Source organism: Nicotiana tabacum, chromosome 9 (assembly GCF_000715075.1).
Source record: "Nicotiana tabacum cultivar K326 chromosome 9, ASM71507v2, whole genome shotgun sequence".
NCBI classification, from domain to species: Eukaryota; Viridiplantae; Streptophyta; class Magnoliopsida; order Solanales; family Solanaceae; genus Nicotiana; species Nicotiana tabacum.
This window is the reverse complement of record NC_134088.1, coordinates 119,850,502-119,868,459: the sequence shown is the minus strand read 5'-3', so window position 1 is coordinate 119,868,459 and position 17,958 is coordinate 119,850,502. Positions and strand designations below refer to the sequence as shown.

The 17,958-nt window shown below is 37.1% G+C and overlaps 1 protein-coding gene across 1 annotated transcript; it reads left to right on the top strand.

The window, feature by feature from the left end:
* Nucleotides 1-5,062: 5,062 nt before the first annotated feature.
* LOC107777410 (hydroxyproline O-arabinosyltransferase NOD3) lies at nt 5,063-9,376 on the top strand. The gene is made up of 8 exons (XM_016597421.2): nt 5,063-5,619; nt 6,917-6,984; nt 7,069-7,270; nt 7,487-7,584; nt 7,683-7,752; nt 7,837-7,908; nt 8,026-8,139; nt 8,953-9,376. The coding sequence occupies exons 1-8, from the start codon at nt 5,221-5,223 to the stop codon at nt 9,013-9,015; spliced, it is 1,086 nt and encodes a 361-aa protein (XP_016452907.2). The 5' UTR covers nt 5,063-5,220; the 3' UTR covers nt 9,016-9,376.
* Nucleotides 9,377-17,958: the final 8,582 nt, after the last annotated feature.

Sequence of the window (17,958 nt, the reverse complement as noted above, 5' to 3'; positions counted from 1 at the left end):
GTAATGGGACCCACGTCTTGAATCTCGGAAAAACTCCCAAAATCTGAATACTCATTCTGATACGAGTTCAACCATATAAAAATTATCGAATTTCGATATCGGATTGCCTTTCAAATCCTCAATTAAAGTTTTGTTTGGAGATTTCTACCATTTTCAATCCAATCTTTATCCATTTGAACTCAACAATCTTCCCATGACCTTATTGGTACAAGCATGTATAACTAATACTCTCACATGCAAGAATCACATTCACAATCACCTATCTTTATCCAAACTCAAAATTAAAGAATAAGGGTTAGAACCTTACCTCTTGGGTGAAGATCTTGTGATAATTCCTTGTTGGACTTCAGAGCTTGAACAAGATTTTTGATAAACAAAGTACTTGAGCTTCTTTCTCTCTCTAAAACACTCTCACTTCTCTCTAAAATTATTAGATAATTATCCCAAAATAAGTTCCAAAGCCTATTTATCAAAATAGGGTCGGGTTATGAAAATAAAAAAATTAACCCTCCGAAATCGGGTCTGCGGTCGCATAATAGACCGCAAAATGGGTATGCGGCTCGCACAATGCACCGCAAAATCGGTGCCCAAAAATGGGCTTCTCTGGACAGGTCTGCGACCAGTTATGCGGGCGCATAACCACTTTTGCGATCGCATAATGGTTCTGCGATCGCAGATTTGGCCGCAAACTCATATTCTGCTAGCCTTTGGTAATTTGGTCATAACTTCTTGTAGGAGTGTCCAAATGATGAACAGTTTGAAGAGTTAGAAACTAGACTCGAATATCTTTCATTTGTTAGGTAGATTATCATATAATTTATTATATATAGGTAGATATGCTCCTTCAAAGTTTGGTCTTGTGCGTACCCATTTGAAACTTTAGTCTATTATGAAATTTTCCAACTTGACTTAGACTTAGGCCTCTCCTTAGACCCTACATCACTTATAATGTGCCTCGTACACTTGTTATCATGTCCAATTGGTATCCATAATATTAATAGCCCTCAAATGAGAAGTAGAGTCTGCCCCCAAACACATAACATAACTTATCTCTTCTTTCACCCATTTCAATTTCCCTAATTTTTACTAACTCCTAAAATTTCCAAAAATTTTGCCAGAGTTTTCTTTGTAACTGGACATATCCACCTGCCAGAGAATCCAAGAAACCAATCCTAACAACACATACATAATCCAATCAATGTAACACAACATGAAAACAATACTAATAGCGGCATCATAAGCAATATATTACTAGAAAAGGAACGCCATTAACATCAATTATTCAGGTGATACGTAACTCATAGCAGGTAAGCTCTCAACATCTTCATAGAACACAGAGATGAACGTTTAAATTAAAGATGACATTTTTGAGTCATCACATCATCGGCTATTTTTAGTTTAAGTGGTTGGGTGAGCGGATGTTTGGGTTAATTCTTCTTTATTGAAAACATATTTTTTTCATTTATTTAAGTATGGATTTTAGGAATGCATGTTTTTATTTTTCTTTTATTTGCGTGAGGAATTTAGAAGTGTTCTATTTTTCTTTTAAAACTTGTTTTTTTTTACTTGTCGTAAGTATATTTCATAGTATTAGACAAAGTTGTAATTACACTCAGTATACGTCTTTTTATTTAAATTTAAAATTGCTAAATACTTTGAGGATAATTCCGTCCTTTCTTGAAAAAATAATTTTTTATTTACGTTTAGGATATTTTTATTTTTCGTAAAAAACATATTTTGGAACTTTGACATAAAAGAAATAAGATAATGAACATATTTCAAAGGATCAAATTAACAATAGAATGTTGCTTTGATATCTTTTGGTTGCCAGAAAGGAAGAGAAAGTTTTAAAGGCTCTTTTTTTTTCTTTTACTGCTTGATAAGCAGCAAAATTAAAGTTTCTCACAACAAAAATAGATAGATTTTCCTTCTTACGCAATTTTGAGAATTAAAGTTGAAATACAAATGCCTAACTATTAGTTTAGTCCAAGATACATTTTCTTTGTTAAAAAGATGTAGAAAAAGTCAAAGTTGGATAATTTTAGTAAACTTCAAAAGTTCTAAATATATTAGGACATCTTAAATTAAATAATTCAAATAAGGAAATATCTAATAATCTAATTTTTAGTTGATTTCAAGTCAAATGACTATTTTATTTAATGTGAACTCTATTTTAAAAGGGTAAAAAAGGCAAACGATATTTCGTTAAGGGCCTCCGTGCTTTTAATATAGTATAGATATATTAGGATATATTTTAGGTGAGATAATCTCAAGAGATATATATTAAGAATATGAAAAGTTGTAAATTTTAAAATAAATTGTATTATATGTAATTTTATCAAAGCAGTTGTAGGAAATTAAAATAAATTGTATTATATGTAATTTTATCAAAGCAGTTGTAGGAAACTTAAATAAATGTTAAAAATGTTGTATTCTATGTAAATTCCTCCAAAGGATATAAATCCGAGAGGAGAAGAAATTGCTTTGGACTCTTTCCATTTTTGCAATAACTAGGTAAACAAGTAAACTAACCAAAATTGGAAACATCTTAATTAGATTGTGGTAATGAGATTACTAATAAAAAGAATTTTTTATATGACTTAATTAGATAATAACAATAAGAGTGAAGAGGTAAAATTATCTCTTTGTGGCATATAAAATAATTAATTTTCCATTATAGTATAGTATATTATTAGTTCCTCCTATGATACTAACAAACCAAACTCAGTTGTTAGACTTGCTTAACCTAGATATATTTAGGTACATTTTCCACGCTCACCTAATTGAGAATTTAATATCCTTTGACGATATATTCATTGACGATGTAAATATTTTTTTTCACAGTTAGTGTAGTGTGTAGTTTTACATATCTTTTTTCTTTTTCAAATTTGTCCACCATCTTCTACGTAAACAATACGTGTAATTATGGGCAAAGCTAGGAGGAAGGGAGTTCATTCGAAAAATTACGCTGTATATAAGGTCTCAAATTTTAATTTTTTGTATATACTATAGATGATGAATCTCTTTAATGTCTTTCTGTGTAATGCTAATAAAATATGGATTCAACATTTAACCAAGAATAATTAAAATGTTGTGTTCTATAATTTACTGTATATTACAAAATGATGGATCATAATTGTAAACAAACATTAATCTCGTTGTCTGATCTCCTTTCCTTTCTAGTTGTTAGAAAAGATTGATAGATTATTAATACTTTTTGCTATTACCTATTTATAACATGATGCAATAGACGATTATCAAATAAGGTAATTATTTTAATATATATGTAACAAAATCCATTGTATAAGGTAATTCTTTTAATATACTTGCAACAAAATCCTTTGTTTATATAGTAATTATTTCAATATGCTTGCAATAAAATCCATTATAAAGTAAATAATTTAACTTCTTGGATAAAAGCCTTTAATATATAGTACAAATTTGGCTCTCTATCTTATTTATATCTTTGCTCTTTGTATATTAAACAACACTGGCTTCTAATTGCCTTAAACAATCATATAAAATCATTACTTTTTGTCCCCAAATTTAGACTTTGTGAATACCATGTGCCACTTTATGTAAATAAAAAAACAAAAAAGTGGCTAGGTAGTGTGGGAGATGGGAATTTAATTATATCAACAAATATTCCCTCCATTGACACTATTTGTAATATTCTTTTTACAATTTTCAAGTTATTCATACTTTAAATATATATAAAAAAATTCATATACCGTTAATGCATAAAACTTAAACTAGAAAAATAGAACCAAAAAGAGTAAGTCAAATTTAAAATAATATGTGCCTCAATTACGGTTAAAAATAAAAATATAGTAGGACCAAAAGCATACATCAAATTCTCTTCTCTAATATAGCACCTGTGAATGTAGCCAAAGTAGGGCCAACCTAAAATAACATAGGTATAACACTAAAAGTATACTTGCAAAATTTTCTTCTCCAATAAATGTAGTATGGTTAGTATTCAAATCCGAGTAGAAAAACAAAAAGCAAGCGATTTTTTTAATTTATTTAAATAAATTAAAAGCTTAATTGGAATAAATTAAATAAATTATACGTAGATACTAAATGATATAATTGGAATATGCGCAAATAAATTCAAACACCACTAATATTATCTTCTCTAAAATACTATCTTCCAACTAAGCATTAACATGAAGTATGAGTTGGAAAAGGGAAAAAGGAAAAAGGAAAAAGGAAAGAAGGGGAATCAATAGTGACTAGAACGTGAGATATAGTTTGAATTGAAGTTAGTTAGGTGTGTGCAAGAAAAATTGAAAGGTCAAATGTACGAAAAAAATCAAGTTGTGATTTGACTTTACTCAGGTTTTATTAAAACTATAAAAATTGATTATATTTAGTTTATTTTATATTGAAAAAGTTTTTTGAATCAAAACGAGTCAAACTAACAATAATAGTATAGATAATATAAATAGGTATAATATCGAGACAAGATGAATTGCACGGATTCTAGGTTAGTAAGCTTCTGAAAAAGTGTGCTTATGACATATTAGGTAAATCTATGTCAAAAAGGAAGAGAAAAATAAAATGTTATAGAAAGTCATAACGCTAGTACACATGATATCTAAGTTTATGGTGAAATACACCCAATGTTCACGTGAATTCAATTAAAAAAAACAAAAAAAAAAACCATGAAAACAATAATAGTATAACTGCTTCCAAAAATAATAACCGACAAAATATATATTTAGAGCATATTTGAATTGTCTTATTTTAAGTACTTTTAAATCAAAATAATTTTTTAAGTCATTTTGTAGTGTTTGAATAAAGTAAAAAAATATTTTTAACCGATAAAATATATATTTAGAGCCTCTTTGAATTGTCTTATTTTAAGTGCTTTTAAATTAAAATAATTTTTTAAGTCATTTTGTAGTGTTTGAATAAAGTAAAAAAAATATTTTTAATCACTTGTTTTTAAGTTAAAAGGACTAAAAGAAACCAAACGGCAAAAACCAAAAGCTAAAATTATTAAGTTAACTTAAAATAAGCTACACTATATATTAAACCTCCAATTTTGACAATCAACAGAACAAACAAAAAACACATACCTTCCTCACAGTACAAGTCTTCAACTTGTAGAGCTTTGCAAAAATCTTTCCAAAATTCCCTTTACTTTCTTCTTCTCTTCTCTTCAACACCCATTTTCAAAATCATAATCCACATTTGTATGATCCGAATCACAAAATGATACCAAGAAAGAACAACATGGGTCGGGTTTCCCCATTGTTACTGGTGTTACTCGCATTAGGTTTCTTCTTCGCAACGTACAATTTAGTCGCAATGATAATTCACAACAAGGTCGGTAGAAGTAACAGTACTGAAGAGTTCGACCCGGTTCCGAAATCGGGTCTGTCGGGTTTAAAAGCCAGCGGGCGGAAATTCCACGTGGCATTGACGGCGACCGACGCGCCGTACAGTAAGTGGCAGTGTAGGATCATGTATTATTGGTATAAGAAAATGAAGGATCGGGCTGGATCAGATATGGGTGGGTTTACTCGGGTTTTGCATTCGGGCAAACCCGATAATTTGATGGAGGAGATTCCTACTTTTGTTGTTGACCCCCTTCCTGAAGGATTGGATCGGGTCAGTATATGTTTGTTTTTTTAATGTGAATTTAAGAATTATTTGTTTTTTTGTGTGTTGTGTTCAATTTTGTGTTTTTTTGGATAAAAAGATAACAGAATGATGTTTTGTTTTGTTTTATGGTTAAATTTGGAAGAATTTAATTTATATACACTAACCGTCAATGAATTTTATTGATAGACTTATCACTTATCTATAATTACTTAATAAATGACCTGATTGTAAACGTACATTGCATAGAACTTAAACTCTCGATAGGATTTACGTTATGGCTGACAATGTAAAAGATCATGTTACATTATTAGTGAATTTTAACATGTGATAGTAGGTCAGTTACCATTTTTATCAGTATACCGATTAATATTATCAAGGATTTACTTGTATTACCTAATAACTGACCTGATTATATAATATTTTCTTGCACCGTTAGTGTATAGAACTTATTGGATTTTGGGGGAGTGAGTTTCAGTTGCTTATGCAAAGAATTAGTTTTATTGGATTTTGGGTATTTTCGAAAAAATAGAAATTTATTAGTTTTGGGTATGTGGCAATTTGTGTATCGTCACTTGTGTATTGTTCTGTGGTATGGAATTTGAACAATAATGTGGTCTTTTGGTCAATGAAGTGGGAGGAGAACCATGATGCCTCATGCTCAATTCGAGGCAAAAACAATTAGCAATTCTTCTTATTTGCCTAAGCCTTGGTAGGCAAAATTACGTGCTAGTGGAAGTTAGCAGGTATCTGATAGAATAATCAGGTGCATGCAAGCTGGGCCGGACACAACCGCGTCACAAACAAAAAAAGAAAGGAAGATATTTGCACACCCTTTTAAGCTTTATTTAGGATTTAGTTGGGGTTGAGTGGTTGAGACTCTGAGGAAGTTATTTTCAGTTTCTCTTATTTAAAATTAGTTCTTTCCTAGGGCTCAAAGTACATTTGATCTTTTGGGAAACTTTAGTCAATGGCATTGCCTTGGCTGTTCAAAATTTTTCGTTGTTCAAGGAAATTATTTGGTCTACACAAGTAGTTGTGTCAGAGGGAAACTTAGAGTCATTTCCTTAGAAGCTAAAGCCTAGAAGAGGAAGATGATTTAACTTTTCCTCTTTCAAAGTTTTAAAAATGGAGCAACACACGGTCATCTTCTGTTTGAAAACCATGGGGAGCCTCGAGTAGTTTACCGGAAATTGAGTTGTCGCGACAATATCTTCAATTTCTTCAAAAGCTCTGGTTCTCTGTGTTTAATTACTTTTCTAATCCTAACTTGTAGTCTTCTAAATTTTTTCCATTTTATCTCCAGGGTTATATTGTCCTTAACAGACCCTGGGCTTTTGTTCAATGGCTGGAGAAGGCACCAATTGAAGAAGAGTAAGTCAGTACTCTGGATAATGTATTCCACTTCCTCTTGTATGCATATGGTCTGAACAGTACAATATGCTATGACTGATGCAGATACATTCTAATGGCAGAGCCCGACCATGTATTTGCAAATCCCTTGCCAAACTTGGTTCTTGGCGATCACCCAGCTGCATTCCCCTTTTTCTACATAAAACCATCTGAACATGAGAAAATTATACGAAAATATTATCCAGAGGAGCTGGGCCCAGTGACTAATGTTGATCCAATTGGAAATTCTCCAGTAATAATTAAAAAGGTTAGCTTTAATATGCTGAACCAAACAGTATTCTTTTGTTGCCGGCAAAGGTCTTTTTAGTAACTTGCCTGCTGAATGGCATTAAGTATACTGTATACTATCTGATGACGATGCTGTTTGATCTCATTATTCAGTCTAGTTCTATTGGGTGCTCATTTTACTCTGGTTCATTTAATCATTTTTCTGTTTTCTGTCTTGCCCTTCTGATTGTTTCAGTCCATTTTGGAGAAAATTGCTCCCACATGGATGAATGTTTCCTTGAGGATGAAAGACGATCCAGAAACTGACAAGGCTTTTGGCTGGGTTCTAGAAATGTGATGTTTATGTTTCTCGTTTCTATTGATGCTCATAGTAGATAATATGTTTGATCACTAACAAAATCTAAAATTTTGTTTGTATGTCCTCGTTCCAGGTACGGCTATGCTGTGGCATCCGCTTTACATGGTGTACGGCACATTCTTCGTAAGGACTTCATGCTACAGGTCTACAAGAGCTAAATGAAACTATTTTTTTTCATTACGTTATGCTGAACTAATACCTGGCTAACAAACATCATTCACTTTCAGCCCCCATGGGATCTGGAAGTTGGCAAGCGGTTCATCATTCATTATACCTATGGATGTGATTATAATATGAAGGTAAATTGATCACTTCCTCAGATTCCATTCTCGACGACACAGTACTTGATTGGCATAAGTTCTACAACAAACATTGTTCTGGTGGTTGGTCATTTAATCCTTTTGATGATTAAACAGGGAGAGTTGACATATGGAAAGATTGGTGAATGGAGATTTGACAAAAGATCTTACCTTCGCGGTCCTCCACCAAAGAATCTCACTTTGCCCCCTCCAGGGGTTCCCGAAAGTGTGGTATGTTTAAACCTTCTGTTCACAGCTTTAAAGTATGTTGGAGAATTATTAACTGAAAAAAGTGCTTGGGAATCGATCAAATTGCATTTTTGTGGACTTAAAAATTGAGATAACAGATTTATATGCTATGTAAAAACAGAAGCTATCTGTAGTTCTGACATTGTCCCGTTGCATTTGTTTTGCATACTTCTGTCTGATTGACTTCCTTTTTTGATGTGGTCAAAAGCTACTAGCTTATGTTATGGCTTCCCTTGCTTCCTAGCTTTGTTTATCGCATATGGTCATTGCTATATATCTTTTTTCTATCAGTGAAGTCTGTGGCTATAGAATTTTAAGCAATAACTTGATGGTTTTCCTCGAGTTATTCATGCCGGGATGAAAGCTGTGGGATGGACTAATGGGAATGGAGTGACTACTATCATTCAAATCTAATTCTCTTGCGTACCCGCTGTTGTTTTTATATTTTACTGCCATTGAAAAGACTACTAAATATATGTCTCTACCTACCTGCTTCATTTAGAACCTGACATATCTGCCTCAGTTAGAGTGTGACATGTCTGTTCGTACCCATTCCTCATGGCTTGTTAGATCCAAAGCGTGTCAGTTTTTTCTCATTTTTCCTTATCAATAACGTGCCTGTGAACAATTGAACATTTGATATGAAGGCGATTAAAGCTCAGAGTAACGGTTGATGCACGGAGGCATGCATGTTATATCACTGCACGCATAGATCACGTGTCCTGCATGCAATATTCGGAAAAGAAAAGATGCATGTAGGTGCTTATCACTGCTCGTGTCCTTTTCTTTTTGCAGGTAAGATTAGTGAAGATGGTTAACGAAGCTACTGCTAATATCCCTGGATGGGAAACAGAGTGAGAATGAGTTAAACCCGACATATGTACTTACCTATATTTATACTTTGCTCATTTTGTGAAGGCCAATGCATGTAAAGGGTGCCCAATTTTTGTCAGGCTTCAAGATGGATAATCTTTAGAGCAATATATGATTTAAACAAGCAAAATAGATATGGTGCCGTACTAGATAAGTTCTGTCATTAGATATTCTTCTTTCTCCCTCCATGGCACTTTTGGACTAAACTATAGAGATAGTATTCTTTTTGTAAAATTATGTTGCTGAAATGTCTTTTAAGTGTAACAGGAGATGTGACGAGCTAAATGAGGACTCAAAAAGTTTCTTTGAACCTACTCTCAAAAATGCTGATTACTGTTCAAGAAAACTTGAGTTTCTTTTGCTGAAGTTGATGAGTTGCCTATGGTTTTTAACAAGGCAATATCTGTAGTTGTATTATAACAACAACCCAGTAAAATCCCACAAGTATGATCTAGGGAGGGTAGTGTGTACGTAGACCTTACCCCTACCCAGGGGTAGAGAGGTTGTTTCCGATAAACTCTCAGTTCAAGATGACGAAAAGAGATAATAGATAAGTAGCAGCAACAAAAAGCAGTAAAATAATAACAGTATCGTAAGAACCCGAAAATATATGGAAAAACAATAACAATAACCAGTAATAAAAGCTCGATACTATGAAAAAGGGAAAATAGTGTGAACATTACATTAACCACTAGCAGTGCAACTCAAAACACTATCAGACTAGCTTCACATTTGGTACGAAGTAGAAAAACGCTCAACTACCTCCTAACTTCAACCCTAATGCTCGACCTCCATACCTTCCTATCAAAGTCGTGCCATGTCTTGCCTGTTCACCTCTCCCAAATTCTTCTTAGGCTGCTTTCTACCTCTTCTCATACCTGCCAAAGCCAACCGCTCACACTTCCTTAGGGCCATAAAACTGGAATTTCGTCTATTTCGCCCACGCCAAATGTATGGGTCCGGGCCAACGGACCCGGATCGCCTAAGATTTTGCCAGCCCATCAAAAATGACCTAAGGAACAATAGTCATTGCCTCGCCGTGACTGTTACTCGTTTTTTTTTCCTGCGTTTTAGGGCAATAAAACTGGAATTCGCCCGATTTTTAAATTTTTTGTGTTAAAGTCCACGCCATCTGCATGGGTCCGGGTGACCATACCCGGATCACCTAAATTTTCTTCAGCCCATAAAAAACAACCTAAGAAACAATAATCATCGCCTAGCCATGATCGTTCCTCATTTGTTGGCATTTTAGGGTTATAAAACTTGAATTCCGTCCGACTACCAGATTTTCGTGTGCTATAGCCCATGCCATTTGCCCGGACCCGAATCACCTAAAAATTTATCGGCCCATAAAAAATGACCTAAGGAACAATAGTCATCGCCTCGTCGTGACCATTCCTTATATTTTGGCGTTTTGGGGCCATAAAATCGTAATTCTGCCTGATTCTCAGATTTTTATGTGTTATAACCTACGCCATCTCGGATCACCTAAAATTTTGTTGGCCCATAAAAAACGATCTAAGGAACAATAGTCATCGTCTTGCCATGACCGTTCCTAATTTTTTTGGCATTTTAGGGCTATAAAACAAGAATACCGCCCGATTCTTATATTTTCGTGTGCCATAACCCATGCCATTTTCATGGATCCGGACGACCGGAACAGGATCACCTAAAATTTTATCGGCTCATAAAAAATGACCCAATTAACAATAGTCATTGCTTTGTAGTGACCATTTCCGTGTGCTATTGCCAACACTATCTGCATGGTTTCGGGCGACCGGACCCGTATCGCCTAAAATTTTGCCGGACCATAAAAAATGACCTAAGGAACAATAGTCATCGCCTCGCCATGACCGTTCCTCTTTTTTAGGCGTTTTAGGGTAATAAAACTAGAATTTCGTCCGATTCTCAAATTTTTATGTGTTTAGCCCACGCCATCAGCATGATTCCGGCCGATCGGACCCGCATTGTCTAAAACTTTTTCGGCCCACCAAAAACGATCTAAGAAACAATAATCATCGCCTCGCCATGACCGGTCCTCATTTTTTGGCGTTTTAGGGCCATAAAACTGGAATTCTGCCTGATTCCAAGATTTTCGTGTCCTATAGCCCACACAATCTGCATGGGTCCGGGTAACCGAACACGGATCGCCTAATATTTTTTCGGCGCATAAAAAAAAAACCTAAGGAACAATAATCATCGCCTCACCATGACTGTTCCTCGTTTTTGGCGTTTTAGGGCCATAAAAATAAAATTTCGCCTATTTTTCAGATTTTCGTGTGCTATAGCCCATGCCATCTTCATGGGTCCGGGCGACTGGTCCCAAATTGCCTAAAGTTTTGTCGACCCATAAAAAACGACCTAAGAAACAATAGTCATCTCCTCGCCATGATCGTTCCTCTTTTTTGCTTTTTAGGGCCATAAAATAAAATTCCGCTGGATTCCTAGATTTTTGTGTGCCACGCCATCTGCATGGATGCGGCGATCGGACACGGATCACCTAAAATTTTGTCGGTCCATAAAAAATGATCTAAGGAACAAATAATCATCGTTTCACTATGACCGTTCCTTTTTTTGTTTTGTTTTTTGCTTTTTAGGGCCATAAAAAGGAAATTCTGCCAGATTCTCAAATTTTCGTGTTCTATAGCCCACATCATCTGCATGGGTCCATGTGACCGGACTCGAATTGCCTAATTTTGCCGGTCCATCAAAAATGACCTAAGGAACAATAGTCATCGCCTCGCCATGACCGTTTCTATTTTCTTTTGGCATTTTAGGCCCATAATATTGGAATTTCGTCTGATTCTCATATTTTCGTGTGCTTTAGCGTACGCCATCTGTATGGATACGGGCGACAGGACCCGGATCGCCTAAAATTTTGCCGGCCCTAAGGAGTAATAATCATCGTCTCACCGTGACCGTTCCTCATTTTTTGGTGTTTAAGCCATAAAACTGGAATTCCTCTTGATTTCCAGATTTTCATGTGTTATAGCCGACCCAATCTGCATGGGTCTGGGGTACCGGATCCTGATCACCAAAAATTTATAAAATATGACCTAAAGAACAATAGTCATTGCCTTGCTATGACCGTTCCTCAGTTTTTAGTGTTTTAGGGCCATAAAACTAGACTTTCTCCCGATTCCCAGATTTTCGTATGCTATAGCCCACGCTATTTGCATGGGTCCAGTCGACCGGACTCAGATCGCCTATAATTTTTCGGGCCATAAAAAATGATCTAAGGAACAATAGTCATCGCCTTGCCGTAACCATTCCTCTTTTTTTGGCTTTTTAGGGCCATAAAACTTAAATTCCGCCCGATTTTCCAAATTTTCTTGTGCTATAGCCCACGCTATCTGCATGGGTCCGGGCGATTGGACCTGGATCGCCTAAAATTTTGCTGACCCATCAAAAACAAACTAAGGAACAATAGTCATTGCCTCGCCATAATCATTCCTCGTTTATTGGCATTTTAGGGCCATAAAATTAGAATTATGTTCGATTCCCAAATTTTTGTGTGCTATAGACCACATTATATGCTTGGGTCCGGTCGCCCGGGCCCGGATCGCGTAAAAGTTTGCCGTCCCACAAAAAACGACCTAGGGAACAATAGTCATAGTCTCGCCATGTACGCTCCTCATTTTTTGACGTTTTAGGGGCATAAAATTGGAATTCCGTCTGATTCTCATATTTTTATGCGCATAGCCCACGCTATTTGCATGGGTCCGGACGACCGGACCCGAATCATCTAAAAAATTTTCGGCCCACCAAAAATGATCTAAGAAATAATAGCCATCATCTCGCCATGACCGTTCCTCTTTTTTGGCGTTTTAGGGCCATAAAAGTAGAATTCCGCACGATTTTCAATTTTATGGTCATCCGCATGGTTGCGGGCGACCGGACCCGGATCGTCTAAACTTTTATCGGCCCATAAAAAATGACCTAAGGAACAATAGTCATTTCCTCGCCATGATCGTTTCTTGTTTTTGGTGTTTTAGGGCCATGAAACTAAAATTCTCCCCGATTCCAAGATTTTCATGTGCTATAGCCCATGCAATTTGCATGGCTCCAGGAGACCGAACACGGATCGCCTAATAGTTTTCTGGCGCATAAAAAAACCTAAGGAACAACAATAATCGTCTCGTCGTGACCGTTCCTCATTTTTGGCGTTTTATGGCCATCAAAATGGAATTTTGCCCGATTTTCAAATTTTTTTTGGGCTATAGCCCACGCCATCTGCATGGTTCCGGCGACCGGTTCTGGATTGCCTAAAATTTTGTCGACCCATAGAAAAATACCTAAGGAACAATAGTCATTCCCTCGCCATGACCGTTCCTCTTTCTTTGTTTTTAGGTCCATAAAAATGGAATTTAGCCAAATTTTCAAATTTTTGTGTTCTATAGCCCACACCATTTTTAATGGGTCCGGACGCCGGACCCGGATAGCCTAAAATTTTGCCGATGCATCAAAAAGATCTAAGGAACAATAGTCATCACCTCTTCATGACTGTTTCTCACTTTTATAAAATTAAAATTCTACCCCATACCTAGATTTTTGTGTGTTATAACCCACGCCATCTGCATGGGTCTGGGTGACCGGACCGAAATCTCCTAAAAAAATTTTCAGCCCATCAAAAACAACCTAAGGAACAATAGTCATCGCATCGCCATGACCGTTCCTCATTTTTGGCGTTTTAAGGTCATAAAACTAAAGTTTCGCTTGTTTATCTCATTTTTGTGTGCTATAGCCCACGCGAGTTCGGACAACTAGACTCGGATCGCCTAAAATTTTGCCAGCCCATATAAACGACCTTAGGAATAATGGTCATCGTGTCGCCATGACAGTTCCTAGTTTTTTGGCATTTTAGGCAATACAAATGGAAATGCGTCAGATTCCCAAATTTTCGTTACTATTGTTCCTTAGGTCGTATTTGATGGACCATCTGCATTGGTTCGGGCGACCGGACCCAGATGGCCTAAATTTTGCCGGCATATAGGAACGACCTAAGGAACAATAGTCATCGTCTCGCCATGACCGCTCCACATTTTTGGCATTTTAGTGTCATAAAACTGGAATGGCGCCTGATTTCTAAATTTTCGTGTGCATAGCTCACGCTATATGTATGGGTCCGGGCGACCGGATACGGATCACCTAAAATTTTGTCGGCTTATCAAAAACGACATAAGGAACAATAATCATCGTATCGCCATGACCGCTCCTTGTTTTAGGGCGCTATAAGACTAGAATTTTACCTGATTCCTAGATTTTCGTGTGCTATAGCACACGCCATCTACATGGGTCCGGGCGACCGGACCCGGACTGCCTAACATTTTATCGATCCATCAAATACGACTAAAAGAACAATAGTCATCTCGTCGTGACCGTTCCTCATTTTTTGGCGTTTTCGGACCACAATACATGAATTTCGCCCGATTCTCAGATTTTTATGTGCTATTGCCAATGCCATCTACATGGGTCCGGGCGACCGGAAACGAATTGCCTAAAAATTTTGGGCTGATCAAGAATAACTTAAGGAACAATAGTCATTATTTTGCCATGATCATTCCTCATTTTTTGGCATTTTAGGGACATAAAACTTGAATTCTGCCCGATTTTTAGATTTTTGTGTGTTACAGTCCACACCATCTGCATAGGTCCGGGCGACCGGACTCGGATTGCCTTAAATTTCATCGGCCCATCGAAAATGACCTAAGAAATAATTGTCATCACCTCGCCAAGACCGTTCCTCTTTTTTGGCATTTTGGGCCATAAAACTGAAATTCCTCCCGATTCTCAAATTTACGTGTGCTATAACCCACGTCATATTCATAGGTCAGGACAACCGGAACCGGATCGCCTAAAAAAATTTCGGCCCATCAAACACGACCTAAGAAATAATAGTCATCGCCTCACCGTGACCGTTCATAGTTTTTTGGCGTTTTAGAGTCATAAAATTGTAATTTCGCCCGATTCTCAGATTTTTATATGCTATAGCCTACGCCATCTGCATGGGTTTGGGCAACCGGACCCGGATCGCCCAAAATTTTGTCGGCACATTATAAACGACCTAAGGAACAATATTCATCGCCTCGACATGACTGTTCCTTATTTTTTGGCTATTTATAACAAAAACAACAACAACAACGCAGTATAATCCCACTAGTGGAATCTGGGGAGAAAACTGTGTACGTAAACTTTACCCCTACCCTGGAGTAGAGAGGTTGTTTCCGATAGACCCTCGGCTCTCTCCCTCCAAGAACTCCCCACTTTGCTCTTGGGGTGACGCGAACTCACAACCTCTTGGTTGGAAGTGGTGGCGATTTAGAATCATAAAACTTAAATTTCGTCCAATTCCTTGATTTTCATATGTTATAGCTTAAGCTATCTGCATGGGTCCAGGCGATCGGACCCGGATCGCCAAAAATTTTGTCGGCCCATCATAAACGACCTAAGGAACAATAGTCATCGCCTTGCCGTGACTGTTCCTCGTTTTTATGCATTTTAGGGCCATAAAACTAAAATTTCGTCCGATTTCCATATTTTTGTGTGTTATATCCCATGCCATCTTCATGGGTCTGGTCGCCCGGATCCAGATTGCCTAAAATTTTGTCGGTCTATCAAAAATGACCTAACGAATAATAGTCATTGCCTCGCTATGACCGTTCCTCGTTTTTGGCATTTTAAGGCCATAAAACTGAAATTATGCCCGATTCTCTTATTTTCATGTGCCATAACCAACGCCATCAGAACAACCTAAGGAACAATAGTCATCGTCTCGCCATGATTATTCCTTGTTTTTGGCATTTTAGGGTCATAAAACTGGAGTTCCGCCATATTCTCAGATTTATGTGTTATAGCCACGCCATCTGCATGGGTCCAGGCGACCGAACCCGAATCGTCTAAAATTTTGTCGGCCCATAAAAAATAACCTAAGGAATAATAGTCATTGCCTCGCGGTGATCGTTCCTCGTTTTTTGGCTTTTAGGGCCATATGACAGGAATTTCGCCTGATTCCGAGATTTTTTTGTGCATAGCCCACGTCATCTACATATGTCCGGGCAACTGGACCCGGATCGCCTAAAATTTTATCGGCCCATCAAATACGATCAAAGGAACAATAGTCATTGCCTCGTCATGATTGTTCCTCATTTTTTGGCATTTTAGGTCAATAAACTGGAATTGAACTGGAATTCCAGATTTTTGTGTGCTATACCCGATGCCATCTGCATGGGTCCGGGCGACGGGACCCGGATCGCCTAAAATTGTCGCCCTATAAAAAACGACCTAAGGAACAATAGTCATCGCCTCGCCATGATCATTCCTCGTTTTTTGGCATTTACGTCCCTAGAACTGGAATTCCGTCTAATTCCGAGATTTTCGTGTGTTATAACCCACGCCATCTGCATGGGTCTGGGGCGACGGGACCCAGATCGCCTAAAATTTTGCCGCCCTATAAAAAATAACCTAAGAAATAATAGTCGCCTCGCCATGACCATTCCTCATTTTTTGGCATTTACGGCCCTAAAACTAGAATTCTGTCCAATTTCGAGATTTTCGTGTGTTATAGCCCACATCGTTTGCACTAGTCCGAGCAATAGACCCGGATCGCCAAAAATTTTGCCGACCTATAAAAAATGACCTAAAAATAAGTGATTGCATCGCCATTACCGTTCCTCATTTTTTGGCATTTTAGAGCCATAAAACTGGAATTTCGCGAGATTCTCAATTTTTTCGTATACTATAAGCCCACGCCATCTACATGAATACTGGAGACCAGACCCGAATCACCTAAAATTTTACCAACCCATCAAAAATGACCTAAGAAACAGTAGTCAATGCCTCACCATGATCATTCCTCATTTTTTGGCGTTTTACGACCCTTAAACTAAAATTCCGTATGATTCCCAAATTTTCGTGTGTTATTTATGCGTTTTAGCCCATAAAAAAGGAATTTCGCCTAATTCCCAGATTTTTGTGTGTTATATTCCATGCCATCCATATGGGTCCGGACGATCAGACCCGGATTGCCCAAAATTTTACCAGCCCATAAAAAACAACCAAAGGAATAATAGTCATCGTCTCGCCATGACCGTTCCTCATTTTTTGGCGTATTAGAGCCATAAAACTAAAATTTTGCCCGATTCTCAAATTTACGTATGCTATAGCACACGTCTTTTGCATGGGTCCGAGCGACCGGATCCGGATCGCCTAATATTTTGATGACCCATCAAAAACGACCTATAGAACAATAGTCATCGCCACCATGATCGTTTCTCATTTTTTGGCATTTTAGGGCCATAAAACTGGAATTCCACCCGATTCTCAGATTTTCGTGTGCTATAGCCCACGTCATCTGTATTGGTCCAGGCAATGAACCCAGATCGCCTAAAATTTTGTCGTCCCATAAAAAATGACCTAAGGACCAATAGTCATCGCATCACCATAATCATTTCTCATTTTTTGGCGTTTTAGGGCCACAAAATTAGAATTTAGCTCGATTCCCAGATTTTCGTGTGCTATAACTCACGTCATCTGCATGAGTCCGGGCGACCGGACCCGGAACGCCTAAAATTTTGCTTCTAAAACGATCTAAGGAACAATAGTCATCGTCCGCTATAATCATTCCTCGTTTTTTGGCGTTTTAAGGCCATAAAACTAGAATTTCGCCTGATTTTCAATTTTTCATGTGCGCCATCTGTACGAGTCCTGGCAACCGGACCCGGATCACCTAAATTTTTGTCAGCCCATCTAAAACGACCTAAGGAACAATAGTCATCGCCACGACATGACCTTTCTTCGTTTTTTAGCGTTTCAAGGCTATAAACTAGAGTTTCGACCGATTCCCAGATTTTCGTATGTTATAGGTCACACTATTTGCATTCGTCTAAAATGTTGCCGACCCACGCCATTTGCATTCGTCTAAAATGTTGC